Source organism: Miscanthus floridulus, chromosome 15 (assembly GCF_019320115.1).
Source record: "Miscanthus floridulus cultivar M001 chromosome 15, ASM1932011v1, whole genome shotgun sequence".
Taxonomy (NCBI): domain Eukaryota; kingdom Viridiplantae; phylum Streptophyta; class Magnoliopsida; order Poales; family Poaceae; genus Miscanthus; species Miscanthus floridulus.
In genome coordinates this window covers 75,769,358-75,797,350 of record NC_089594.1, presented here as the reverse complement: position 1 = coordinate 75,797,350, position 27,993 = coordinate 75,769,358, and the positions used below count along the sequence as shown (strand labels likewise).

Sequence of the window (27,993 nt, the reverse complement as noted above, 5' to 3'; positions counted from 1 at the left end):
TTGTCGAAGGACCAACTTACACCAAAAAAAAAAAAAACTGGACATGAAGTAGGGAAAGACTGCTAGATAACCAAAAATGTTACGGAGACAAACCCCCAACATGTAGCAGTGTAGCACCCAAAGACCAAAGTAGATATGTCCTATATACTTTTCTCCTTTCCACATAGCACACATTTGGAACGGCATCTCCAGCCTTTCGTCTTTAAAACTCTTTTTTTTTCCCTATTTTGAACCAATTGGCAGCGGAAATTTTGCAAGACCCCACGCAATTAGCTTATAAAGTAGTACTAGATCATTTTATTTGCTTCCGGTTGCGTGGATAAAAGAGAATTATTGTCTTATAGGAGTATATATATATAATCTAAGTACGTACAGATCCAATCCATCGCCGATCGAGCCACACAGTTTCAGTTCAGCTCAGCCCCTTCGTGTTCTTGTTCTGGTCTCAGTTCTTCACTTCAGCTACCCGGTAGCTTAGTAGTACTCATCTGATTCGCGTACATTATTCTTCAGCATTATACCGATTGAGGATTGGATCACAAGCATGGGTGCTGCCATCACCATCAACCGAGGTCTCGAACTATGCAACGAGGCACGCCCAAAAGCCACCACTCCCCCGACGGCGCCGTCGCCGCCAGTGGTGCGGAGCCATTTATCGCCGCTGGCGCCAAGGTCCTCGTGCTCGTGGAGAAGCAGCCGCTGCCGGCGCACGCTCTACTTGATCAGCCGCGCGCTGATGGTGTGGACACCCTGGGTAGACAGGAAGAAAAAAAGGTTCTAAAGCTCTGGCCAGCCCGGCTTTTATATTGGTAGGGTGTTGCTCAGGCTCATATGCCCTATATGTACTGCAGAGTTGGACACTGCACATCTGCTAAAACGTGGGGGCAAAATGACATTGTGGACACAAAGCATGTTCCCAAACATAAGAAATAAATGAAACAAGCATCAGCGCACAGCAAAGGCAATGGGTGGCTTGACACCAGTGACATGACAGTTTGAATGAACCAGTACGATCCTGCATGAAGTCTACAATTCCTGGAAGGCATCTAGATTATGTACAATGCCAGTTCAATCCAGTGCTACAAGTCATGACTAAGCTTACGGGCAGCCACAAAACATCCCACAGTTTATATCACAAAAGAACCAATAGTCCAGCTACATTCTCAGTTTAGTCTCTACAACAGTACGTTGTGGACACATTATATGAAGCCCTGCCTAGCTGCCCCCCATAGAGTTACGGAGAACTAATAACAGACGAAGCAGCTCCACAGGTTTCACGAGCGAGAAGTGTTCCTCATAGCATCTTTGGCCTCCCTGTAAGTTTTCAGGAATCAACAAAGACCATTCATGTATCATAACAATGTATGTAAAAGAATGAGATTTACTTGCTCATGTTCCCATGGATAATGGACATAATGGAAACAACTGCATGTAGCAAGTATTAGGGAACAATGAGAATTTACCCCAACGCATTCTTGACTTCATTACTTGCAGGGTCAAGTTTCAGTGCTTGCGTGAACGCATCGACTGCTCCTCTGTAGTGCTGTGCACATAGAGAAAAGCTACGGGAGTGAGATACATAGGGGAGGCATTAAATTTGGTTACAAGACTAATTTTGATGTAGCCATTAACTCACTAATGTACCTTCAGGAACATGAGAGCTGCGCCCTCACGATACCATGCCTTAGACCACCTAGGACGCATCATCCTGCATTTTTTAGCAAATGAAAGAGCTTGCTTCCCGTCTCTCACCCGCAACCAACATAAGCTTATGTTGGAAAACAAGGTGGCATCAAGTGGATCTCTGTCCACTGCCTGCATTAACAATCAGTGAGAACTCGGTTCTTTGGATTTTCTGGTGTCTAACAGGTTGTGTGGAGCATAAAACTGGCTCCTCGCATTGGTTTAAGTAAAAACAAAGAATAACTTTCTTTACTTCTTTACAAGAGTGAGGTGGTGGTGTTGGTTGGTTCTACACGGAGATTTTCTGTGAAATGAATTGCTTATGCATATGTGTGTATGGAGTATATCCTCTATGGAGATTGGAGAGTTGTACTCATTTGGTTTGTACATGCCTTACCAATTGTAAATTTGTGAACAATGGCTCTTGGTTCAAATTTATACTTGAATTTTCTTTTATTGAAGGTCCGTTGGAATGCAGGCACGTGGCTAGTACATATACTATCAAGTTCATGAGTTTACCCAGACTTCAAAACCTTATATTTCAGTATCAGTTCAAATCTGGTCTAGAACCATCGTGAGGTTGGTCTTAATCGACATGGCATGGAGTTATGGCAGCTTAATACTTTCAAAATTTAGAAGCATTCCATATGTTTTCATACTTTTTAAACGTTGTTTGCTATTTTTAATAATATAAAAGTGAATTCAGCACTTCCCAAAAATATTAAGCTGGAGTAAATCCATTCTACATTGCCCACCTTATGTGAACCAGTGTGGAGTATGAGAAGTTAAGGCTCCAAATAACTGCTTTTACACTACAGGAAGTAAATCAGACCAAATCAAAAGTGCAGGTACCAAAATGTGAACTGTTCCCTTAGTTTGACACTGGTGTGTGAGCAAACCATAAATAGCTAGCATCTGATGTATGAAAACAGACTTAATCCAAGATAACATATTTGTCAATTATATCAATTATAATTTATAAAGAATGCAGTGTAATTGCTCCACCATCTGATGTGAGAGACTATAGATATGTCAACATAATCTTCTAGCCTCCGTTGTTCAGAAAACAACCTCAAGGCTGCTCATGTTACATTATTATATTATACCAACAAGTATAGGTTCAAGCATTTACCAGACCATAGAAGTAAACTGCTGCGAAGTACTCCCCCTTTGCAAAAGCTTCCTTTCCTTTTGACTTTGCATCAGCTATATGTTCTTTCAAAACTGCACCCTATATGCAACAGCATGTGCAATTACACAAATGGCAAGCACATAATTGCTGTTCAAGGGGGTTCCCCAACATGATAAATGTTACAGTCAACTAGATCGAGCTACTGCAGTCTTGTCTGAGAGGGTGGTGCCCATAGGGAGCCACTTACATACATACCTGAGCCTCAAAACGCAGATATTTCATGCCTCTAATTATCCCATCAACACTCCATTCCGGCATAGATGGAATTGGTTTTGTCCAAGGAAATAGAATTTCAACAAGCTCACGTTTCCCATGAGCTCCTGCGCACATAATTGGGACTCTCCCATCCTGCATTGTAAAGAACACAGCAGTAATACAACCCGTCAGAGTCTGAGAGATGGAGCTAGAAACAGCAAAGTAAATTCATGTAGTTCTTCATGATAATTGGGACCAAATACCAGAATTTGCAACAAAATTCAACTCAATTTCAAGGGATTTATAACAGACAAAAATTGGAACATTAGGGGGAGGGGGTGGCCCCCTGCCAGTCCACCAACTAGCTCTGTTACTGCCAACATGAAACATGAAAAAGGAGATCGACGATAGAAGTTTTCACCCTTTAATTCCAATGGCAGTAATAGTGCTAGATATTATCAAATAAATAAAACAGAATTTGAAGGAAACCTAGGGAAATAACTCCTAGACTACTAGCTAGCAATTAATTTGACATAAATCTTAGGTTTATCTAGAATCTAGACTAATATGTCAACAGCGGAATGTCAGTAGTCTGCCCTAGACGATCTGGTACCATGATTCTGAGATGCAGAACCTGATCCAAATGAATTTTCAAAATATTCATAATTTTAGACACAGGCTACTTATCCCTAGAGCCAAAATTCATGATATATTTGACCAAATCACTTCAGTCTGAAGGAAATTTGTAACAATAAACTTAAACAAGGATCTGCAGTACCAAGCTTGTTGGTATTTAAATGATCCAAATTCCATAAAATGCCAACAAACCTTAAATTTGTATTAACGCCTAGTCATCTGATATGCAAGAGTCCATGAGATTCGAACCCTGAAATATGAACTAATTACCTCGTCTGCAATATTAGGGTCAGCTCCAGCATCTAGCAAGAACTTTACAATCTCAGTGAAGCCATCATCAACTGCCTCCATTAAAATGACTGGTCCAGAAGGACTTCTAAAGTTCACATCAGCACCAGCCTATAGATTTGGCAATACAAAGTTTTGATAGCTCTAGACAGAACAGTTAAGTCGAATCATGATGACAAATTGATTGGAAATAGCAAGGCTATTTAGTTAGCCAAGATTCTACCCTAAACAAATTTCTTTGAATAATAAGGACGAGTTAAGTAAAGAAATAACTGACCTCAACCAGTAGCTTTGCGCACTTTAAGGAAGGCCCATTGCAAGCCATCAAGAGTGGTGTAAAGACATAATTAACTACTCTTTTGGGCTGCATGGAAAACAATCCAGAAAAATAAGGCTAGTGTCAAGTATTCTGCCACACTTCCAAAACAGAAACCGTTTCACAATCAAGTGAACTAGTGAAGCAAAATTTTCCAGAGATGCAACTCGAATTCATAAGCACCAACATAATGTGGAACTGATGAAACTAACAACTTACATCAGCACCATGCTCCAGCAGGATCTTCATAACTTGATCTTGGTCCTGGGAGGCAGCCAAGTGCAACGGTGTCCCCATAAAATTGACTGGCTCCACATCAACACCCTTGGATAGCAGTAGTCTTACAGCCTCGCAATTCCCTGGAGGCACAATAAAATAATCAGCACTCCATATCAAAGTATCAAACACAACAAAGTAACTCAGGAATCAGGATGCACAAGTCATTTCTATAAGCCCAGAAGGCCAGAATGCACCTTCCTCCGCCGCAAAGTGCAGTGGCGTCGTGCCCCTTAAGTCTGGCCTCACTGGGTCGCCGCCACGGTCCAGAAGGTACTTCAGGACACTCTCGCTTCTCCCAGCAGCAGCGCTGTGGACCGGCAACTGGCCTACAGAGGGAAAGAATCGCACTGATAGGCCATGGCCCTCTAACTCTTCCAACAATGGGCGAATCATATCTCAGCTAGCCACACGCACCTGATTCGGAGTCGGAGTTGACATCAAACCCCGATTCCTCCACCAGGAACCTGCAGACCTCCAGGTGGCCGTTCACCGCGGCCCAGTGGAGCGCGTTCCGCCCCTTAGCGTCCTTGGTTTCACGAAGGTTCACCTTGTCCGCCATTTCTGACATGAGAAATTTCCAAAAACAAAAATTAAACATTTTTTTATTTGAACCGAAAAACAACAATCAAAACTGAAATCAAAACCGATAATTGGTGCGATTGTATAACCATGACAAACCCTGTTGGGCCGATGGTCTCGAAATGGACATCTCTGCCTCAATGAGCCAACAAATCAAGGAAAAATAACATCGAGCTTCCTAGAAAACTTGGCGCCGCGAACCAAAGCAAATGGAAGATGCAGAGGTGGATCATTAGAAAACGTGAGCGAGGGAGATGGAGGGTAGTTACCCTTGAGGAGGCAGAGGTCTCCGTCCATGGCGGCCACGAGCGCTTCGGGGAACGAGAAGGCCATGACCGCGGCGTAGGCGGCGCCGGGACACAGGGGGAGAAGGGTTTAGGCGCGTGAGAGGGTTAGGGTTTTGGCCTTTCGGGCTCCGGAGAGTCAGAGACTATCAGACGGACCGGAAAATTTTAACTTTTCGTGTCTCCAATTGCATTGAGCCAGACAACTCTATAAAGCAGGGTCCACCCAAATGTATATGGGGGCTGGGGCTAAAGCCTCCATTTTATCACATTTCACCTTATGTAAGTATAAAATTTTCGTGATTAAAAAAATGTAAGTACAAAATTTAGAGCCACACTTTACCATATCTAAGAGAATCTAGTCACATATTTTTTTTACTTTATTTATAACATATGGAGTCCAAAAGAATCTTGCCTAAATTAGTTACCAATCAAACACTTGTTAACTTCAATCAAGCACTTGTTAACTTGGTCAAACTTGAATAAGTTGGAGTGAAAATTGTGACAAGCAAATAAATGCCTCCAATCCGTTTCTTATCGTTTCCCAAGCAGCTTGTATAAATTTAAACCTCATATTTTCTATATAAGATCGATTGGACTAAGGAGTGACTCAAATTTGAGGTGGAAGAAGAATGATATCTTACTAAAATTAAATGTTGGGTAAGAGTAACATTGGAGGAGATTCTTTTTTGTGTGCATATAAACATTTCCTTTTATTATAGAATGCATGTTGAGTTAAAGTATTTTTGGACATACTCTTACACAATTGCGGGGAAGAACGCAGTGTGTGGGCCCTTCGCCCACCACCACACCTAGCTTCTGCCACACCTTCGACAACACTTTCCTTCTCATAAAGGGTGATGGCTTCTGCCACACCAGACACCCTCCCTTAACCTACCAGTGGCTCTCTCTAGAATGCGGCCATCACCCGTGGGTGGCTAATAGGCTAACAATGCTCCACCACCCTTCTCACCCCACCGCTATTACTACCGAGGATGGAAGATCACGGGAGAGAGCAACCCTAGGACCATTGTTCATCTACACGGTTGTTTAGCCCGTTTACGCACCGTGTAAACGCTACACAGTGGTTTGCCATGTCCATTTAATCAACCGTTTTATCATGTTTAATCACCGTTATGTTTGTTTAAATGATCGTTTAGCCCAAATAAATAGCTAAACGATAGTTGATCGTTTAGTCCGTTTAAGCGTTTAGGCTAATACTGCATAGGGCTCCAAACACCCCCTCACACTCCCTCCGTTGCAAAATAAAAGCACGTTTAGAATTCGGGTGACTAAACTAATATCGCTGGAAAATCAAAATGCTAACCCTATAAGGAGCATCTGATATGGGAGAGGTTTCGCAGTCCGGTCGGAGGGAGGTAGCCACCTCCGGTCCGTTTTTTTTACTTTCATTTTTTATAATGTTTTTATTCTGGTGGTCTCAACCTGTGGGTGTTAGGAGTACTCAATATTGTTGTACGTTGATTTGATAACCTATATGTGTATATTTTTGTGAGACAAAATTTGATTCATAGGCGGAGTGTTATTTTGGGACTGAGGGAGTAATACAACACATCCGCTGGGCCTCGTGAAAGAAAATTTCTTTACTTGTTGCAGTTTAGAATCATTTGGAGTTTGGACCCAGATTGGTTATGTGATGTTGCTATGCTAGCATGCTCACGTGGCATCAGATGTGAAACGACCGTCTTACTACCCTACTCCCTCTGTCTCAAAATAGAAGTTATGGGATGTGTGTAGATCAAAATTTTTCAACTTTGACTAGGTTTGTAGAAAATGCATACAACATTTATACCTCCAATTAAGTTTATTATGAAAGTACATTCAATGATCTACCTAATGATACTAATTATATATATATATATATATATATATATATATATATATATATATATATATATATATATATATATATATATATATATATATATATATATATATATATATATGTGTGTGTGTGTGTGTGTGTGTGTGTGTGATCAAAGTTAAAAGTGTTTGATTTCTCAGAAAGTGAGAATGACATCTATTTTGGGACGGAGGGAGTATGCTTTAGAGCAAAATGAAAATGTTATGTTTGGTTCAGTTTAAAATCTTACTCCAGTACTTTAAGTGTGGCCACACCATAGTTCTCGCATAGAAAAGGCTCACCAGTCTTTCGGTGAGTTATGCTGTTACAAAATGGAGCCAAAACAAAGTGCGGCACACAAAATATCCAGTAGCCAAACTTAGTCGCAGAAGATGTGACGAGCTCTAGTCATCAACCAAACACGACATACTTGAGGCATTAGGCACATCCCATTTGGATCCAGTAGCTCAGGGAATAACAAAACAAATCCAAATAGCATATGGACAACAGGATTACCCCATTTGGTTCCTAAACACAAAATGATCAGGGATGGATCAGCTATGCAAGCCTCTTGGTCAGAAGCTTTGCCAAAAATACAGGTTGGATCAGCCTGTTTGCAAGACGATCTACATCTGACAGAAACTTCATCGAATGAGTCCCACTTGGTCAGGTCATCAGTTGGTCCACAAGTGCGCTACCCAAATGGGTGGTAGTACTTTACAAGGAAAAACAACTCAATTTTCCTTGGAAGGGACCCAACAGCACCAGTTAACTCCAGGTAGCAAATGATATTTCACAAAAGATCAAGTCAATAACAGGTTAAAATAATCTTAGCAGTAGTGCGCTGATGCTAATCCCCATAGATATTATAGAGGATTGATTATTAGTCTGATCGAACACATGCAGCAACTTGAGGATCCTGTTCTCCAAGGCAAGCAGCATTCTTCGTAGACTCCATGGCCTCCCTGCAAGTTTCAGGAATCAGATACCTAAGAATGCCATTCACAGATCTAAGTAAAGGCGCTACAGGGAGGAAGCATGATTTGGATGTTCATGCTTCCATCCAATGCACAATAGACTCAGCTAGGGAAATAGCAGAAAGTAGCATAGAAGGAAACAAGAGCAGTGCCTCAATGCTTTCTTGATGTCATGGTTGGCGCGGTCGAGCTTTAGCGCCTCCTCAAAAGCATACACTGCTCCTTTGTGCTCCTATATTATAATAATGGAGAATACCAACCACGAGAGTGATGATTCAGGAGCAGAAACTAGCTAGATTCAAGGTTAAATTTGGTTGCATTGCTTCACCTTGAGGAAGCTGAGAGCCATGCCCTCACGGTACCATGCCTTCGCCCAGCGTGGGCGCAATGTTTTGCAATGCTGAGCATCTGACAGAGCCCTCTCCCCTTCTCTCAGCCGCGGCCAGCGTAGGCTCCGGTTGGCGAATAAGGTGGCAGCCTGCAGTAACATTCAGCAACATGGGGTCTCAGAGCCTCTTTGAGCAGTGGCTAGTGGCTACAAGAAAAAAAGTGAAGGCCCTCCATGTGTCCTGAGCTTGATGTTTCAGAACTAAGTACCTATCGTGCAACACTTTGTATTATTCCAACAAGTAAAGCATTGGTTCAAGCATTTACCAGCATATAGGAATAGGCTGCATCAACGTAGTCCCCCTTTGCAAACGCTTCTTTTCCTTTAGACTTCACAACAGAAATCTGTTCTTCCACCGACTCCTAAACATGGAAGCATGTTCAGTTACAAGTCCATAGCGTTCAAGGGGCTCCAACATATAAATTAAAATGGGAAAAAGTCTAGATCACCCCCTCACCTATAACAAGAAGTCTAGTTACCACCCTCAACTATAAAATCATCTATTTAACACACTAAAGTTTAACAAACCAGCTAACATACCCTCTATGGTGGTTTTACAGGCTGTTTTGGGTTACGTGGACAGCCAGTGTGGCTCACCTGGACACGATGGCCCTTGGGCCTCGCCAAATCGCTCTGTCCATCGCCGAACTCGTGCACCTCCGCCCCCTCGCCGAACTCCGCCTCGCGTGCGCCCTCGGTGGCCGCACGGCCCGGCCCTCTCAGGTCGCCGCCGGCGCGACGAAGCTGCGCGTGCCCTCCTCCGCCCTCGGACGCCGCGGCGCCGAACTACACAGGGCTTGCCCATATTGCGCTGCGACGCCGCCCTCCTATGCCCCTCGCTGGCCGCGCGGCCCGGGCCGTCAAGTCGCCGCCGGCCCGCGGCGCTGCTGAGGAGCAGCGCGTGCCCCCCTCCGCCCATCTCGGCCGCTGCGGCGTGGCCCTGCGTCACCGGAGCCTTTGGAGTTCTCTACTCCCATGGCGGAATCCTTTGTTACCGGAGCCTTCGGAGTCCTCTGCTGGAAGGGCCTCTTGCCTATGAGCCGGTGAGGATGGGATCAATGAGGATGCATGCGGGGTTGGATGCTGGAGCTGGTGAGCTAAAGCTACTCAATGAGAGAAGGTGCAGGAACTGAAGGCAAAGAATGTAGAACTACAATAGTTGGCTTGTTGAATGCAGGAACTTCAGTAGCTAATTCTTTGTGTTTGTAGTTGGCCTCCTGTTTGGTGTTCCATGTATCTAAGTTAGTGTGATGGTAGACAATGGAGTAGCTATGTGCAATCCAGATCGAGTTATCCTGGACATCTTTTGTAAAGTATGAATGTTTGATGAACTTAACAATGTCCCTGCTATTTGTCATTTGCAACTGAATGTATTTGTCCAGTCCACAAAAATTGGTCAATATATGTGTGTGGAATCCAGAGACAACTGCTCATATATTACACAGATTTGATTTCCAAACTGTCCAATCACAAACTGAACATCATGGGAATTGAGGCTACCATGATTTATATTACACATGTGTCCAAACTGTTGCAAACATGGTATATATTACACAGATTTGAAGCTAGCATTACATCACCAGGTAATTGGGTGAGTTACACACATGATCACCTAAAGTTCCATGATCATGTGAGCCCCAACACTAGGAAGCATGTGAACCCAAAAGTAGAGACACAAAAGACATGCTACCATTTGCAACTCAGTAGTTGTCCCATGGTCATGTGAGGCTTATATAACTAAGGCATATTTGCAACTCAGTAGTTGTCCCATGGTCATGTGAGGCTTATATAACAGCTGTAAGTATGTACATCCAAAAGAACCAACAAAAGACAGGCTGACTATGGCTTTCATCAGTATCTTAGTAGTTGTCACCAAACATGAGATGAGCAAGTTGATTGGGCCGTGTGGACCTCTGCCTTGGCTGTCGTGCTGTTGTGGACTGAGTGGGTTGTGTAGCCACTCTTGGTGCCTGACTGTGACTGGGTTGTGTAGCCACTCTTGGTGCCTGACTGTGACTTGCCTGACTGTGACTGGGTTGTGTAGCCACTCTTGGTGGCTGACTGTGACTCGCCTGACCGTGAGTTGGCGCACTATGAGTTACCTAATGTCCACTTGTTCCGACATCAGCCTACATGTGAATGTTTATAAGTTGATTATCGAGAACATTTTACTTGACGAATGTATAACACAAGTGAATAAGAAAAAAATGTTACCCTTTCAGTTGTTGTTGTCCTCTTTGCTCTTGTACTTCTGTTACCAGCTTGATCATTTGCTACAGCACTAGTTGATGCTGACTCTGTATCCTTCCTCTTCCTAGTTTTAGCTCTCTTGATGTGGGCATTTACCTTGTTACCAGCTTCAGGATTTTTGGGGCACCTTCTTGCATTGTGATCTATTTTTTTGCACAGTCTGCAGCTCATCTTGATGCCAACTCTGGTTAGCTTTGTTCCCTTAGGTTGCTCTCCTTCCTCCCTTCTTCTTTGGGTCTTGGGCCTTCCAGGCATCTTCACAAAAGCTGGGGGATGTGGTCTTGGCATGTCAGAGATTGGCCAATTTGCAGGACCTTCAACAGGTTGTAAAACATGCTGATAAGTCTTCAAGTACTCGACTATGATAAAACATGGTGCAATGTAATCCTCCAACTCTTTTGATGCCTTGTATATGCAACTAATTGCATGACAACAAGGGAGTCCTGAAAGTTGCCAGTACCTACAACTACAACTCCATTCTTGTAAATTTACTGTGTACCTTCTGTCCTCATTCTCTTGGACCTCAAACCCATGTTCTCCATTCCACAGAACAATACACTTGCCTGGCCTCTCTATATTCATCTTCAATTTCTTAAAAATGTTGGGGCAAATAGTCCCTGCCCACTTCTCTGCGTTTGCCCTATTTTCTTGAATTCTGACCATCACTTTCTTTCTTATGGCCTCATTCATGGAGATAACTGGATAGAACCTTGCGTCCATGATGCTATTATTGAAACTCTCACACATGTTGTTGTCCACTGAGTCACAATTCAAACCAAGTATGAAAAAGCCCTACTCCAATGTTTTGGTGACGTGCTTATCATGTCCTTGGCTCCTGCTGGTGTGTCCTGAGCAAGGTAGGCTTGGTTGAGGTTGAACAAAACCCTGCAAGATGACTTAGTGCACCTCCACCACTTCTTTTGTAGCTTTTTGTCAGTGTATTTTTTCCTCCAGTTAGCATAAATGTGTCTTGCACACATTCTGTGCTCTACATTAGGTACCAACTCCTTTACTGCCTTCAATAATCCCTGCATGTAACATTTAAATAGTGGTTACTAATCAGCTAACTATTTTTTTAGAAACAATAATCAGCTAACAACATTTTTCTTAAAAATAATATTCAGCTCAGAACAATTTTATACCTTTTGCTGGTCAGATATGAACACCCAGCCCTCACCTCCATTGTTGATGTTAAGGTCTTTTTGCAGCAAACCAATAAACCAGTACCAAGTTTCATAATTCTCTATTGGCACTGCTGCCCATGCCACTAGATACATTTGATTGTTGGCATCTCTTCCAATTGCACAGAGTAAGTTACCATTGTTAGCACCTTTGAACCAGCAACTATGGTGCTCGACATCTGGATCAAGACAAACAACTATGGTGCTACCAGGGTTGCTTCTAAGAAGTTCCAATTGGTAATCATACACCCTGCTGTATTCTCCCTTCATAGAATCCAGTGCTTGTTGAAGTACTATTGCTTTGGCTCTCTTACACTTTGAAATAGATACATCAGCAAGGAAGTCCCTTTGGACTGCATTCTTGATCAAACCAACCTTCCAGGTGGGGTTATCCTTGATCTCCTGGTAATAGTGCTTAGCTATTAATGTGGAGGTTACAAGATTGTTATCCCTCCTTGGTGGGCAGCAGTGGACATCATCAAACCTTACGACCTTGCACCATTCAGATCTGCTTGTGATGGACCCATATATCAACCACTTACAACCTGGCCAAGTACAAACTGCTCTGACCCTGTCCTTTTCATCTTTCAAAAATCTGAGGTGTCTATGTGTCTTTAAACCATACTTGACTAGAGCCTTTTTGAACTGCCTAGTGCATCTAAAAACCATGCCAAGAGAGAAGACAGGAATAGGTGCTTTACTGTCATATTTATTTTCCATGCTCTTCCACCTTTCAGTTTCCCCTTCACTATTTTCCTCATATGAGTAATCATCACTAGAATCAAGATAAGGACTACCTGGATCATCCAAGTTAGGAACTTCATCAACCAAATCCTCAGCTCTAATTTTCATAGGTTGACTACCATGCATGCCTAGTTTCTTTGCTCTGATGTTCTTCTTAATCTCCTTTGCATACTCCCTCAATTCAATTGTTTCCTCATCCTCTGCAGAACTATCTTCATCTATAGGTTGCTTATATTCTTCATCTGATGTATCATCAGATAAATTGGCTACTTCTTCACCTTCTCCAATGTTGTCTTCTTGTTGACCCTCATCTTGTGCAATAGAAACCTTTTCCTCTGTTGACTTTGAAGGAGATCTGTAGAATTCCATGAAGGATTTGTAGTCCTTGTCTTCCTGCTCTCGAGTTCCCATTATCCCTGCATCATCTGTGTCATAAATAGCTTGATGGTTTGCCTCTGATTCATCATCTCCTAAATTATCAACACCAGCCCAGATGTCTTCACCATATGCAGTCAGCTCCATAGCAACCTCCTCGACATACATGTCTATAATGCTACCATCTCTATGATAACTAGCCATGATATGACATGAAGCATCATCTACCAGCAAGACGAGCCCATTCCCCAATTCCATTCCAGGCTTCAACCAATACATCCGTATGGTACTTGGTGATCTAAAATGATCTGCTAGGTGCCCCTTGATCTCAAAAAATGATAGCTTGTCCAGTTCAATCCGTGACTCAGCAGTTCCTCCATCCGCATACAACAAAAGCCCATCGACATTGACAAAAGCCCCACCAAAGTGAAATCTAATTGCAATCCAATCCATCCTGAAAGCAAAAAAGAAATCTTTTGAATATTATTTTAAAAAAAGCATTGAACAATCCTGCTTAAACAGAACCATAATAACTTCTAAACCTAAACCTGCATAAATCAGTTCAATGCAATTGCACAAAAACCTAACACCAAGTAATCCTTAATCCCCAGCGTTACACCAACTAACACTTCTAGAACAGCTAAAACCGCAACTTCATTTAATGTTGCCCTAATGAACAAGAATAGAAAACCCCAGTTTCCCCAAAGTCATCCGAATCCAATCTGCCATCGTGTAAACCAAATCATCAACAGGGCCAACGACTAAGACACACCTGATCGGACTGCAGGAAGCGCGCGGTCACTAGAAGCTTCAGCCGATCATCTGCCCATCCTCCGCGGTGCGCGAGTGAGAGAAGGGGCAGGCGCGGAGAGAGCGAGGAGGAGCGGCAGCGATTCGGTCGAGGGGCTGCACGGGACATATGGTTCCGTTCCTTTTCTTATGCGTCACAAGCACCTGACAACCAGGCCCAAAGGCCACCGTGTCCGACTGAGCCAGGCTGGCTGTGCACGTAAGCCAAACCACTCTGTAAAACTAGCCCAAGGTGTACTTTAACCGGTTTTCAAAACTTTAAGGTGTTAAACAGATGGTTTTATAGTTCAGGGCGTTAACTAGACACTTTGTCATAGGTGAAGGGGTTATCTAGACTTTTTCCAATTAAAATGTAGCAGTCAGCAAATTTTTGCTCCTGAATGAGTTCATTGATAATCGTTTTCTCACTCTATTAACTTTGAAAGCCTGACAGCTAAAGTGTCCAGTAAGAAACCACTAACAAACCTGAGGCTCGAAGCTTAGGTATTTCATAGCTCTAATAATCCCATCAACACTCCAATCTGGAAAAAGTGGAATTGGCTTGGTCTGAAGAAATAGAATTTCAACTAGCTCACGATGTTCATGACCTGCTGCTAACATGATTGGGAAATTCCCACGCTGCGATGCAAAGACAAAAGTGGAAGGTGACATAGTCTAGCATGAAAGGAGAAAAGACCAACAACAAAGAATTCTAAGAATATATAACATAACAATCATATTGATGATCCTATATAATGTTAAATACAGAGAAAAATTTAGAGGAAACCATGCAAAATCAGTCCCTCTTAAATTCTGGTTAGTCATCAAGTGCAGGAAATCATAGCACCTGTACCTGACTAACATTTTCGACAGTGGGATTTCAATCCTGTGCTTTGGACCTCCCAGGCATCACAATTCCGAGAAGCAATTTTGATATATAATACACTTTACAAAATCATTCAAGACGTCTTTGCAGTATTTATAACTAAAGCTGCAAACATCAGAAGATCTGATCATATCACGCAGACCAAAACAAAGTAACCCAAAAATCTGCATAGAATACACACACTGTACTAAACTACATCCCTGCTTGGCCCAAACCAGACCGGTCCCTGGTGTATTATATACACAGGGGGAAAAGGAAACCATTATCGCTGATTACTTCAACAACATTATAGGGCAGGAGACCAGGAGCAACTCTTTCAATTGGGACTTATTGAACCTGACATGCTTAACAAATGCCATGGTGGAGCGTATGGATAGGCCCCTTCTCCGAGCTGGAAGTGCGGCAGGCCATACAACAATAACCTTCTGAAAAGGTTCCAGGACCGGACAGTTTCACTGGTGTTTTCTATCGCTGCTGCTGGAGTATCATTAAGGGTGAAGTGTTGAATGCTTCCTCCAGTTTCCACCATCTACACACGAACGCATTGCCTCAGACTAATGGAGCTAACATCACCCTCATCCCAAAAACGGAGACGACTTATGAACCCAAGGATTTTAGACCAATAAGCTTAGTACACTCCTTTGCAAAACTGGTCGCAAAGTCCTGTCCATCAGACTCTGCAAACATATCAATAACTTGGTATCCATCTCCCAAAGCGCTTTCATCAAGAAGAGGAGTATCCAAGATTACTTCCTACATGTAAGGAACTTAGAGCAAGCATACCATAGGAAGCAGATACCAGCCTGTCGTCTCCTTAAATTGGATATCTCAAAAGCTTTTGACACAGTTTCTTGGGATTATCTGCCAGAATTGTTACAACACCGAGGTTTTAGTAACCGTTGGCGAACTGGCTTGCTGCTCTACTCACAACTTCATCCTCCTCAGTTTTAGTGAATGGTGCTCCAGGACAAAGGATTCATTACCAAAGGGGTCTCCGTCAAGGAGACTCTCTCTCCCCACACTTGTACATTTTGGCAATTGACACCTTTGCAGCGAGTATTTGGGCTTGCTGATTCGGTTGGGACGTTGCAACCACTAAGGGGACGCTGCACAACATTGCGCCTATCGCTATATACTGATGACGCGGTCGTGTTCACCAATCCGGACAAGCATGACATTTCCATGGTTATGGACACTATGAACCTTTTTAGTAAAGCTACTGGCCTGACTCTAAACCTTGCTAAGAGTGCGGTTGCCACTATCTGTTGTGCTGATCTGGACTTAGAAGAGATCCTGCAGACCTATCCTGGAAACAGGGTAAATTTTCTGCTAAACTATTTGGGCTTGCCTCTAATACTTGGCCGACTAAGGATGGTGCACCCAACCTACACAGAACAAAGCAAAGGCCAAGCTTGCTGGCTGGCAAGGAAAGCTGCTCAACCCAGCAGGACGGCGTGAGTTGGTACCATCAGTGTTGTCTTCACAACCCATTACCTGCTCACGGCCCTGCGAACACCTAAGCAGTTCATCAAGGACCTAAATGCGAGGTGCTTCCTTTGGGCCGAGTAACAGGATTTAACAGGCACTAAATGTAAAGTAAGCTGGCTCATCTGCACCAAACCTACACAATTTTGGGGACTTGGAATTCTGAATTTGGAGTGCTTCAGCAGGGCCCTTCGGCTAAGATGGCTGTGGTTTGACTGGATTTCCCCACAGAAGCCATGGGCTGGTATGGAGCTACCAGTTGATGAGATGGATATATCATTGTTCAATGTTTCAACTTGTGTCCTGGTTAAGAATAGCAGGAAGGCGTCTTTCTGGAATTCTAGCTGGATGAAAGACATAACTTTGTCCTCCCTATTCCCGCTGCTATACTCTCATAGCAAGAGCAAGAATCGAACAGTGGCTGCTGCAATGGAGGATGACCACTGGATTGCCGACATTGATCACAACCTGACAACCCCTGTTATCGATGATTTGTAAATTTGTTCACCATGCTGTGGGAGGCAGAGCTCAACTTGAGCACTGAAGACCTGGACTCCATAACTTGGAGATACACTGCAAACAGTGAATACTCCTCACGGTTGGCATACTTACTGCAGTTTGAAGGTGCAATGCGTTCGGATATGGGATGATATGTTTGGAACGTCAAAGTTGTCCCACGCTGTAAGTTTTTTATGTGGCTACTGCTTCAAGACAGACTGTGGACTGCCGCTCGACTGCAATGGCTGGCCAAACTCAGCGTTTTTGCAAGTTATGTTACAGGAATCTTGAAACTTCACAACACCTTTTCTGTGAATGCCCAATTGTTTTGAAGGTCTGGGAGGGCACAACAATTTGGGCAAAACAAGCAAGTCTACATCCTTGTAATTGGTCGGGTATGAGCAGTCTCTTGGACTGGTTCAAGGGCACCTTTGCAGGTGCAGCAGCTGCCGCTGCTCCTAGGACCCTTGTGCTTGCTATCCTGATAACCTGGACAGTTTGGAAGGAGAGGAATAGATGTGTTTTCCAGAGAAAGGAACTTCCCACAGATCATCTCAAAGATACAAGATGAGGCTCGTTTGTGGGTGCAGGCAGGGAACAAACACCTAGACATGCTCTTGTCTGGGCTGGAGTAGGGCCGAGTGGTTAGTCCTCTTTTTTTTTTTTCTTGTGATGACAATCCCCTTTTTGGAACGGATTTTCTGAATTATGAGTGACCTCACTAGCTAATCAAAACTCTGATCCATTTTCACTTTGCAGCCCAACAAAGTTGTCCATTATGACCATTCACCACTCACGATGGCATGCTGTGCCCGTTCCTTGAAATGTGTGAAGCTACTGACTCATAATTTATTTGGAACGGAAGGAGTAGTGGAATAACTGTGTTCTTTAGAGGAATAATCTTTTAGCTGATGTTTTTTCAATGGATCCTTTAGCTGATGTTTTTTCAGTGAGGCTAGATCTCGTTGTCAGTGGTGAGTGGCTTTCGCAGTCTTCAAAGCCTTGTTTTGGTGAGAGTGTTTGCAGGTGTCTCTTTTCTTTGCTGTCTTTTCTTTGCGATATTCAAACTCCGGTAAGTACTAGACGATCGAAGGGAGAAGTGGTTCGATTTGGTCTTTGATGCATTCTTATTCTAGAGGTGGTTTTGTATCTTGCTGTCCAATCTTTTATATTAGCATTTGTTTCTTAAGATATATCATATGTGAGGAGTGTCTTTATAAAAAAAAAGAAATTATTGTTATTATAGATACTCCTTTATATATTTGTAGTGTCACACGTAAACACTTAAATCCATCCAAAAGCGATGTTAGCAATCAATATCTACATATTGTTGTAAAGTTTATTCTAACATTTGTTGATGTGAAGCCGTCATTCGTTTAGCCTTTCTTAGGTCATCGTAGACATCAGTTATTTCTTGGATAACTTTAACAATGAAATTTGAAAAGCTTCTTTCGGCTAACGCTGTGAATATGAGGACGAACATATATAGGAGAAAATGGTCTGATTAGCATTAACAATAATAGATACTCTTAAGAACAAATTAAATAGATTGAAAATGAGAGCAGAGATACCAGAAGATCAATATAGGATTCCATACTAAGTAACACCATAAAGGTACCGACATTTAAGAACCCAATCAGCAATTAACAACAAGCACAAAGCAAAAATCTTACCCATCGTCAGGAATCACGTCATCGCAATGGCCAACGGAGGCGGCTAGCCGTCGGATAGGCGGTGAGGTGAGGTCTCGTCTCTCGGGTCTCAGCTTGGCAGTCGGTCGTCAACGTGGCTGCATGGAAGGCAGGAGAACGTTGCACGATCGAGTGGGCCGGTGCCATCTGCATATCCTTGAGTCCGGGCGGTAGCCGGTAATCAAAGTCAGGTTTAGGATTAGGCCATATTTTCAATGAAAAATTTTATAGCATTGTTTTGAAGAAACGTAGAATGCAATAAAACATAAATAAAACCGTCACTTCTGATTTGTAATTTTTTTTCATGGACACTTATATCTATGACTTATCTAAAGTTAGATATCAAACCGAAAGAGTCGTATCTTTTCTCTTCTTAAAAATGTTGTCATATTATTAAAATACTTACGTTGTGTTAACTTATTAAATGTATATGAAATTCTAATGAGATTGTCCTTAGGAACGTAGCATCGTGAGGCCTTCTAATGAGAAAAAATGGAGATCCAGAAGATAGAGAGCTCACGCACAGGCTAGCAGCACAGCCCAGCCTCCAACAAGAAATTAGTGAGTCAACAACGACCCCTTTCCTCTCCTAATATTTGTTAGATCAAGCCATGTATACACACAACTATACAATTGCTATGTTATAGAGAGTACATCCAGCGGCAGGCCCCTAGCGTTCAGGGCCTGGATCCGCCGCACTGTTTGCCCCCTAGGGTTGGGTCTTTACAACCCCTATTTGTATTGCACGAATTTTCATTTCATCTTGCAAAGTGTAATGTGAAAGTTCATCAAGAGTAACAACACCACCATGTCATCTAGGTGATGCTGATCATCAAGAGTAACAAACACATGCTCTCGCTTGACCCAACCAAGCCTAATGATAAGAGTATATGCACACTTACTATTATCTAAGCACTAATGGAGTCCTTAACCTCCACTCAAGATGTGCTAATCACTCCAATAGGCCAAATCACTCTCTTGGACCCAATTATGCGTAGTTAATTGCCCCTGGCTTTCAAAAGACCTCAAAACAAGAGGATATGGTATATATAGGCTAAGCACCCAAAACTAACCACTAGAAATCCACTCACCCGATTCCTCCAAGGGTGCTTTCTTCACAGTGCCGCACCGGAAAAATCCATTCACCTTGAATAAACTCGAGCCTCAACTAGTCGTTATATACAGATTTTATTCAATGATACACCAGAGGATTTCGGTGACCCTATTTCTTCTCGGCCACTTGCACTCGTCTCTGTAACGACTAATGGACATCTGGTGTATACTTCGGTGCTCACGCTGGAGAATTCAGGCGAATTCTTCACCTTGATAGCCAATTGTATTCATCTCTATTATGTAACTCTGCTGTGAACTTCAGTGCACACATCGAAAGTACACCTTTGAAAGGTCCTAATATGGCTAGAGGGGGGTGAATAGCCTATTTAAAAATCTATAAATCAACTAGAGCAATTTGATTAGTATGACAAATAGCGTAATGCAAACTTGCTCTAGCTCTACAAAGGTTGCAAGCCACCTATCCAACAATTCTAGTTGCAATGATTACTTAGACACACAAACTTGCTATGTAACTACTCATTAAGAGCTCTCAAACTTGCTACTCTAAAGAGCTCAACTAGATGAATGTAAATAATAAAGCAAGATCTCAATTCTAATTACACTAAAGAGCTTGTATCAACTAGTTTGCAAGAATGTAAATAAGTGAGTAGGGTGATTATACCACCGCGTAGGGGATGAACCAATCACAAGATGAAGATCAAACCAATCACCGGGAGAATGCAAATGACAAGAGACAACCGATTTTTCTCCCGAGGTTCACGTGCTTGCCAACACGCTAGTCCCTATTGTGTCGACCAACACTTGGTGGTTCGGTGGCTAAGAGGTGTTTCACAAACCTCGTCCACACGATTGGACACCGCAAGAACCTACCCACAAGTGAGGTAACTCAATGACATGAGCAATTTACTAGAGTTACCTTTCGGCACTCTACCGGGGAAGGTATAACTCCCCTCACAATCACCGGAGACGGCCATGAACAATCACCAACTCATGCTGATCCTCCACCACTGCACCAAGCCGTCTAGGTGGTGGCAACCACCAAGAGTAACAAGCGAAATCCACAGCGCAACACGAATACCAAGTGCCTCTAGATGCAATCACTCAAACAATGCACTTGGATTCTCTCCCAATCTCACAAAGATGATGAATCAATGATGGAGATGAGTGGGAGGGCTTTGGCTAAGCTCACAAGGTTGCTATGTCAATGAAAATGTGTAAGAGGGTGAGCTTGAGCCGGCCATGGGGCTTAAATAGAAGCCCCCACGAAATAAAGCCGTTGTACCCCTTCACTGGGCACAACGCGGGCTGACCGGACGCTCTGGTCCAGTTGACCGGACGCTGGATCCAGCGTCCGGTCGCCCGATGTAAGCCACGCGTCATTCTGAGTTAAACCTGAGCCGCCAGATCTCAATGGCTATTAACTGATTGGACACTCTAGCACAAGTGACCGGACGCTCAGACCCCAGTGTCCGGTCAATTCCAGTAAGCTTCCAAAACCGTCTTTTGCCGACCGGACGTGTTCGGTCATGCTTGACCGGACACAGACCAGCGTCCGGTGCTAACCCTAGTCAATGTGTCATCTGACAACATGACCGGATGTAGCCCTTCAGCGTCCGGTCGCTGGGTGATCCAGCGTCCGGTCAGTTGACCGACGCCAGCATCTTTGCGACCAACTCCATTTCACTTCAAACTTCTTCACCCTTGCTCATGTATGCCACCCACCAAGTGTATCACCTTGTGCACAAGTGTTAGCATATTTTCACAAATATTGTCAAGGGTGTTAGCACTCCACTAGATCCTAAATGCATATGCAATGAATTAGAGCATCTAGTGGCACTTTGATAACCGCATTTCGATATGAGTTTCACTCCTCTTGATAGTACGGCTATCTATCCCAAATGTGATCACACTCACTAAGTGTCTTGATCGCTGAAATAAAATGGCTCCTATATTTTATACCTTTGCCTTGAACCTTTTGTTTTTCTCTTTCTTCTTTTCCAAGTTCAAGCATTTGATCAATACCAATGTCATGATCTTCATCATTGCTTCATCACTTGGAGTAGTGCTACCTATCTCATGATCATCTTGATAAACTAGGTTAGCACTTAGGGTTTCATTAATTAACCAAAACCAAACTAGAGCTTTCAATCTCCCCCTTTTTTATAATTAATGACAACCCTTATACAAAGATATGAATTAAAGTTCATTTGAATCCATGTTGCTTGCCCAAGCATATTTACCATGTGTAAAGGGTATGAACAAGTTTCATGAACTCCATATGATAGCAATTGCTCCCCCTACATATGTGCTAAGAGTTTAGATTGAAGCTTTGCACATATGATTAGATAAGAAATATAGGAGACAATTTCTACCAAATGATGCTAAGGTATAAGAGATGGACCTTTGAAGCGTGATACCAATCGGAGCGCACCAATATACCATCCTTAGCACCATTAGTAACTAGACATACACAAAAACTAGAATACCCCATGAGATCAATATTACAAATAAGGGTCTAGTTTCCATAGGTCTAGTTATTTTAGCCTATGCATGCTAGTTTTTTATTTCAACATTCAAACCTACAACTAGCATACACCACACAAGCATAGATATTGAAATTAAAAAATTATGCCATGCAAGCAAACATATGTAATGCACATTCAAATTTACCATACAAGTTTATGAGCTTGCTCCCCCTATTTGTATGCTCAAAATTTTAATTGACCCCCTTCCTTTGTCATATATTATCTCTCCCCCTTTGTTTCTTTGTTGTCTTTTCACTATCTTTGTACACTATTTCTCCCCCTTTGTCATCAATGACCACAAAGGCTTAAAGTATAGATAGGGTAGGATTATCAATGTCAACAATTAGCACAAAAGGTGACCTCAAATTATAGATATGTTGGGGTGAAATCATGTGAAGTGAGGATCATTTTCCCAATTTGGTTCAATCTAGATTACTTGCAAAGGATATTTAACTCGGTTTGATCCAAGGACAAGCTTCTTCACACCTCCAATTAAGGGTTATCTTGTACCATGTTGAGTTAAACACTTATAGCTCATTTTCTAGATCAAACACTAGGCTTGCAAGCCCACAAACATGTCATATGCTACCACTAGATCATTTCAAACATACAAGCAATAGTGGTACCATACAAGCATCAAATTCATTTGATTTTCGTGAATAAGCCTATTCAAATGTGAAACATGTCTAGATGCACTAATCATGTCCTTAGCAAGGATGTATGCCATGCCAATCAACTTTTACCTTGGATTGCTCGAAGGAGAGGCATGTCATATAATGGGGGTGCATCAACACATATTGGAGAAGTCAAGTATGTTCAATTCATTCCTTAGCTTGCAAAACATCTTCTCATCAAGTGGCTTGGTGAAGATATCGGCAAGCTGATCTTCGGTGTCCACACTCTCAATGCAAATGTCCCCTTTTTGTTGGTGATCTCTTATGAAATGATGGCGGACATCAATATGCTTTGTTCTTGAGTGTTGAATCGGGTTGTTGGTGAGCTTTACGGCACTTTCATTGTCACATAGCAATGGCACTTGCTTGAATTTGATCCCAAAGTCACTTAAGGTAGCCTTCATCCAAAGTAATTGAGCACAACAACTACCGGCTGAAATGTACTCCGCTTCGGCGGTTGAAAGTGCTACACTATTTTGCTTCTTTAATGACCAAAACACAAGTGATCTTCCTAATAGTTGACATGTGCCCGATGTGCTCTTTCTCTCAACTTTGCATCCCGCATAACCAGAGTCCAAATATCCAATCAACTCAAATCTTGCTCCTTTGGGATACCATAATCCAACATGTTGTGTATGCTTCAAGTACCTCAATATTATCTTAGTTGCCTTCAAATGACTTTCTCTTGGTGAGACTTGAAATCTAGCACACATGCATACACTAAACATCATATCTGGCCTTGATGCGGTCACATAGAGTAGACTTCCAATCATAAACTGATACATCTTTTGATCCACCATGTTGCCACTAGTATCACTATCCAAGCTTCCACTTATCCCTATTGGTGTACTAATAGCTTTACTCTCCTCTATTTCAAACTTCTTGAGCATATCCTTGATATACTTGCCTTGACTCACAAATGTGCCATTCTTTATTTGCTTGATTTGAAGACCAAGGAAGTAACTAAGCTCTCTAATCATAGACATCTCAAACTCACTTGCCATCATTTTGCCAAACTCCTCACAAAATTCTTGATTTGTTGATCCAAAGATGATATCATCAACATAGATTTGCATTACAAATAAGTTATTTCCAAGCTTCTTGGTGAAGAGAGTGGTGTCAACCTTTTCCATCTTGAATCCCCTAGAGAGTAGGAAGTCCCTCAATCTCTCATACCATGCTCTAGGTGCTTGCTTCAATCCATACAAAGCCTTTCTTAACTTGTACACATGGTTGGGTTTCTTTTCATCCTCAAAACCCAGAGGTTGCTCAACATACACAAGCTTATTGATGTACCCATTTAGAAATACACTTTTCACATCCATTTGGTACAACTTGATGTTGTGGGCACAAGCATAAGCTAGCAAGATCCTAATTGCTTCCAATCTTGCAACCGGGGCATATGTTTCCCCAAAGTCAAGACCTTTAATTTGAGCGTAACCTTGAGCCACTAATCTTGCTTTGTTCCTTATTACTAATCCATCTTGATCTTGCTTGTTCCGAAAGACCCACTTAGTTCCAATCACATTATGATCCTTAGGCCTCTCAACTAAATCCCATACTTGGTTTCTTGTAAAGTTGTTTAGCTCTTCATGCATAGCATTGACCCAATCAACATCATTCAAAGCTTCATTTATCTTCTTAGGCTCAATGGATGACACAAATGAGAAGTGCTCACAAAATGATGCCAATCTTGATCTAGTTTGCACTCCCCTTGAAATATCACCAATGATAGTATCCAATGGATGATCTCTTGCAACATTGGTTGGTTGGAGCACTTGCACTTGATTGCTTGCATTTGATTTATCACTTGGTTGAGATGATGAACTCGCCATTTGTTGATCTTGCATATTGCCATCGCTAGTGCTTGCTTGGATTTGATCATGAGAACAACTAGCTTGCACATTTGAGTTGGAGAGTACTTGATTCTTGTCATCTTCAATATCAATCACCTCTCTAGGCTTTATCTCACCAATGTCCATGTTTCTCATTGCCTTGATCAATTGAGTGCCCTTTACATCATCTAGGTTCTCATCTTCCTCTTGGGAACCATTTGTTTCATTAAACTCCACATCATGAACCTCCTCAAGAGTACCACTAGCCAAATTCCAAACTCTATAAGCCTTACTAGTAGTGGAGTAACCAAGCAAGAAACCTTCATCACATTTCTTTTCAAACTTGCTCAATCTAGTGTCTTTCTTCAATATGTAGCATTTACAACCAAATACCCGAAAGTATGTTGTGTTTGGCTTTCTTCTATTCAAAATCTCATAAGGTGTCTTCTCCATCATGGGGTGACAATAGAGTCGGTTGCTATAATAGCAAGCCGTGTTGATTGCTTTGGCCCAAAATAAATGACTCACATTGTACTCACTCAACATTGATCTTGCCATATCAATCAAGGTTCTATTCTTTCTTTCAACTAGCCCATTTGATTGAGGAGTATACTTGGCCAAGAATTGATGTCTAATTCTAAATTCATCACATAACTCATCAATTCTAGTGTTCTTGAACTCACTTTCATTGTCACTTCTAACTTTCTTGATGGTTGTTTCAGACTCATTGTGAATGCACTTGACAAAAGATTTGAATGTTGCAAATACATCACTCTTGTCAACAAGAAAGAACACCCATGTGTATCTATTAAAATCATCCACAATCACAAATCCATATTTGTTTCCACCAATGCTAGTGTATGTGGTTGGTCCAAACAAGTCCATGTGCATCAACTCAAATGCCTTGGATGTGCTCATCATGCTCTTCTTAGGATGTGTGTTACCAACTTACTTTCCGGCTTGACATGCACTACATAGCTTATCCTTCTCAAATGTAACATCTTTCAAGTCTCTAACTAAGTCATGCTTAATCAATTTGTTTAATTGTTTCATTCCAACATGACCAAGCCTTCTATGGCATAACCAACCCATGCTAGACTTAGTGATCAAACATGTTGATAATTGAGCTTCTCTAGCATTGAAATCAACTAAGTATAGATTCTCATATCTAAATCCCTTGAATATCAAGTTAGAGCCATCTACACTTATGATCTCTACATCATCCACACCAAATATGCACTTGAAACCAAGATCTCACAATTGGGCTACCGACAATAGGTTGAAGTTTAAGCTCTCTACTAGTAGCACATTGGAAATGCTCAAATCATTGGATATTGCAATCTTACCAAGCCCTTTGACCTTGCCTTTGCCATTGTCACCAAATGTGATACTATCAATCCCATTGCTCTTGTTTTCATTGATTGAATTGAACATTCTTGGATCACCGGTCATATGTTGTGTGCACCCACTATCAAGCACCCAATGCCTTCCTCCGGCTTTATAATTTACCTACAAAAGAAGATCAATTCTTTTTAGGTACCCAAACTTGCTTAGGTCCTTGTAGGTTAGTCACCAAGGTCTTTGGTACCCAAATGGCATTCTTCTTTGGGCCCACAATTGGTGTACCAATGAACTTAGCCTTCACACCATTGGCACCCTTATAAAGCATGTAATAAGAATCAAATTTGATTGAGAATACATTAGGTAGCTTGTTCTTGTTAGTCTTGCAATTTTGCTCTATATGCCTAACTTGCTTGCATCTATTGCAAAACTGACCATTGCCCTTCACAAAGCTAGCTTTGGGAGTGACAAAAGTCGCCTTGCCTTTCTTGCGGGTATAGCCTAATCCCTCTTTGTTGAAAGAAAATCTTTGGCTACCCAAACACTTTAGCAAGTGGGCTTCTCCACCATAGGCATTGCCTAAGGCACAAGTGAGCTCATTCACCTCCTTCTTGAGGTTCTCTTTTTCCACCATAAGTGAGGCATCACAAGTGAGACCATCACTCAAAGGTGAAGTGGAAGTAGTAGTGCTACAAGAAGTGTTAGTGGAAGCAACTAAAATGGACTCATGAAAAGATTCATCAATAAGATCACATGTTAGTCCCACATCACATGTTATGATCACTTGCTCCTTCTTAGCTTCCTCCACTTTGACTTGCTCAATAAGAGAGGAGTGAGCCTTTTCAAGCTTAGAGTGAGCTTTGCCAAGCTTCTCATAGGCTTCCATTAGCCTCTCATGAGTGGCATTGAGCTCATCAAGGGATTGCTCAAAAAATTTGACTTTCTTGTTCAATTCCTTGCACTCCTTTCTTTTCATCTCAAAGCACGTATGCACTTGCTCACACATGTCCATGAGCTCCTCCTTGGAGTACTCCTCAACATCATCATCACTCCTACAAGCATCACTTTCACATTCATCATCATCACTCACATTATATTTTACCTTGGTAGGTTTTACCATGAGGCATGTTGATGGAGTGTCGAAGATGGAGGGCTTGTTGTTGATGGCGATGCTTGCTAGTGCTCGATAGATTTCTTGTCACCGTCACTAGAGCTATCACTATCCGAAGAACCATCACTATCCCAAGTGACAACATAGCCTCCACCCTTCTTCTTCTTTTGGAAGGTCATTCTCTTCTCCTTCTTCTCCTTCTTTTCTTTCTTATCCTCCTTATGCTTCTTCTTCTTCTCATCCTCATCATTGTCACTATTATATGGACAATTTGCTACTACATGACCAGGGCTCTTGCAATTATAGCATCTTCTCACATACTCTTTCTTCTTGGTGTGATCTCTTCTCTTTCTTGCACCATAGCCCTTCTTCTTCATGATTTTCCTATCTTGCGCACAAAGAGAGCCATAGCTTCATCATCAATATCACTAAGATCATCATCATCACTTGATTCTTTCTTGGACTTGCCCTTGTTCTTTGATGATGATGAGCTAGCCTTGAATGCTATGCTTTTCTTCTTCTTGTCTTCTTCTTCCTTCTTGTCATCCTTGTCATCCCCCTCTCTTTCCACACGGTATGTCTCTTGTGTCATGACATCACCTAGTACTTGGTTGGGGGTAATATCCTTTAATCCTCCTCTTATGATAAACAATCTCAACATGTCAAACCTAGGAGGTAGGCACATCAAGAATCGATGAGAGACATCATCATCCTTGATCTTCTCTCCCAAAGCCTTCAAGTCATTGACAATCACTTGTAATCGATGGAACATCTCTGGAATGCTCTCATCTTCCTTCATCTTGAAGCTTGTCAACTTATCCTTGAGAATATACAACTTGGCACTCTTCACCAC

At 42.2% G+C, this 27,993-nt stretch overlaps 2 protein-coding genes and 1 pseudogene across 2 annotated transcripts; all 3 read right to left on the bottom strand.

Annotated features, from left to right (window-relative positions):
• Nucleotides 1-1,215: 1,215 nt before the first annotated feature.
• LOC136509158 (uncharacterized) lies at nucleotides 1,216-5,501 on the bottom strand. Its single transcript, XM_066503985.1, has 11 exons — nucleotides 5,438-5,501; nucleotides 5,004-5,150; nucleotides 4,784-4,915; nucleotides 4,530-4,669; nucleotides 4,272-4,358; nucleotides 3,977-4,105; nucleotides 3,071-3,223; nucleotides 2,816-2,914; nucleotides 1,645-1,815; nucleotides 1,464-1,543; nucleotides 1,216-1,314 (listed from the first exon to the last, which is right to left on the bottom strand). The coding sequence occupies exons 1-11, from the start codon at nucleotides 5,499-5,501 to the stop codon at nucleotides 1,275-1,277; spliced, it is 1,242 nt and encodes a 413-aa protein (XP_066360082.1). The 3' UTR covers nucleotides 1,216-1,274.
• Nucleotides 5,502-8,199: 2,698 nt separating this feature from the next.
• On the bottom strand, nucleotides 8,200-9,600 carry LOC136507687 (uncharacterized). The gene is made up of 5 exons (XM_066502336.1): nucleotides 9,472-9,600; nucleotides 8,948-9,043; nucleotides 8,622-8,771; nucleotides 8,446-8,525; nucleotides 8,200-8,281 (listed from the first exon to the last, which is right to left on the bottom strand). Exons 1-5 carry the CDS (start codon nucleotides 9,598-9,600, stop codon nucleotides 8,200-8,202), a joined length of 537 nt encoding a protein of 178 aa, XP_066358433.1.
• Nucleotides 9,601-9,784: 184 nt separating this feature from the next.
• LOC136507686 (uncharacterized) lies at nucleotides 9,785-11,911 on the bottom strand (annotated as a pseudogene).
• Between the last annotated feature and the right edge of the window lie 16,082 nt (nucleotides 11,912-27,993).

Excerpts from the sequence above, each read along its gene's own strand:
- LOC136509158 (XM_066503985.1), bottom strand. The coding sequence starts at position 5,501 with ATGGCCTTCTCGTTCCCCGAAGCGCTCGTGGCCGCCATGGACGGAGAC. Across the intron at positions 4,106-4,271 it reads GCGCAAAGCTACTGGTTGAG|GCTGGTGCTGATGTGAACTT; the intron begins GTCAGTTATTTC and ends CCAAATCTATAG. Across the intron at positions 2,915-3,070 it reads ATCTGCGTTTTGAGGCTCAG|GGTGCAGTTTTGAAAGAACA; the intron begins GTATGTATGTAA and ends TGTTGCATATAG.
- LOC136507687 (XM_066502336.1), bottom strand. The coding sequence starts at position 9,600 with ATGGGCGGAGGGGGGCACGCGCTGCTCCTCAGCAGCGCCGCGGGCCGG. Across the intron at positions 8,772-8,947 it reads CAGCCTATTCCTATATGCTG|GCTGCCACCTTATTCGCCAA; the intron begins GTAAATGCTTGA and ends ATGTTACTGCAG. Across the intron at positions 8,282-8,445 it reads GACATCAAGAAAGCATTGAG|GGAGGCCATGGAGTCTACGA; the intron begins GCACTGCTCTTG and ends TGAAACTTGCAG.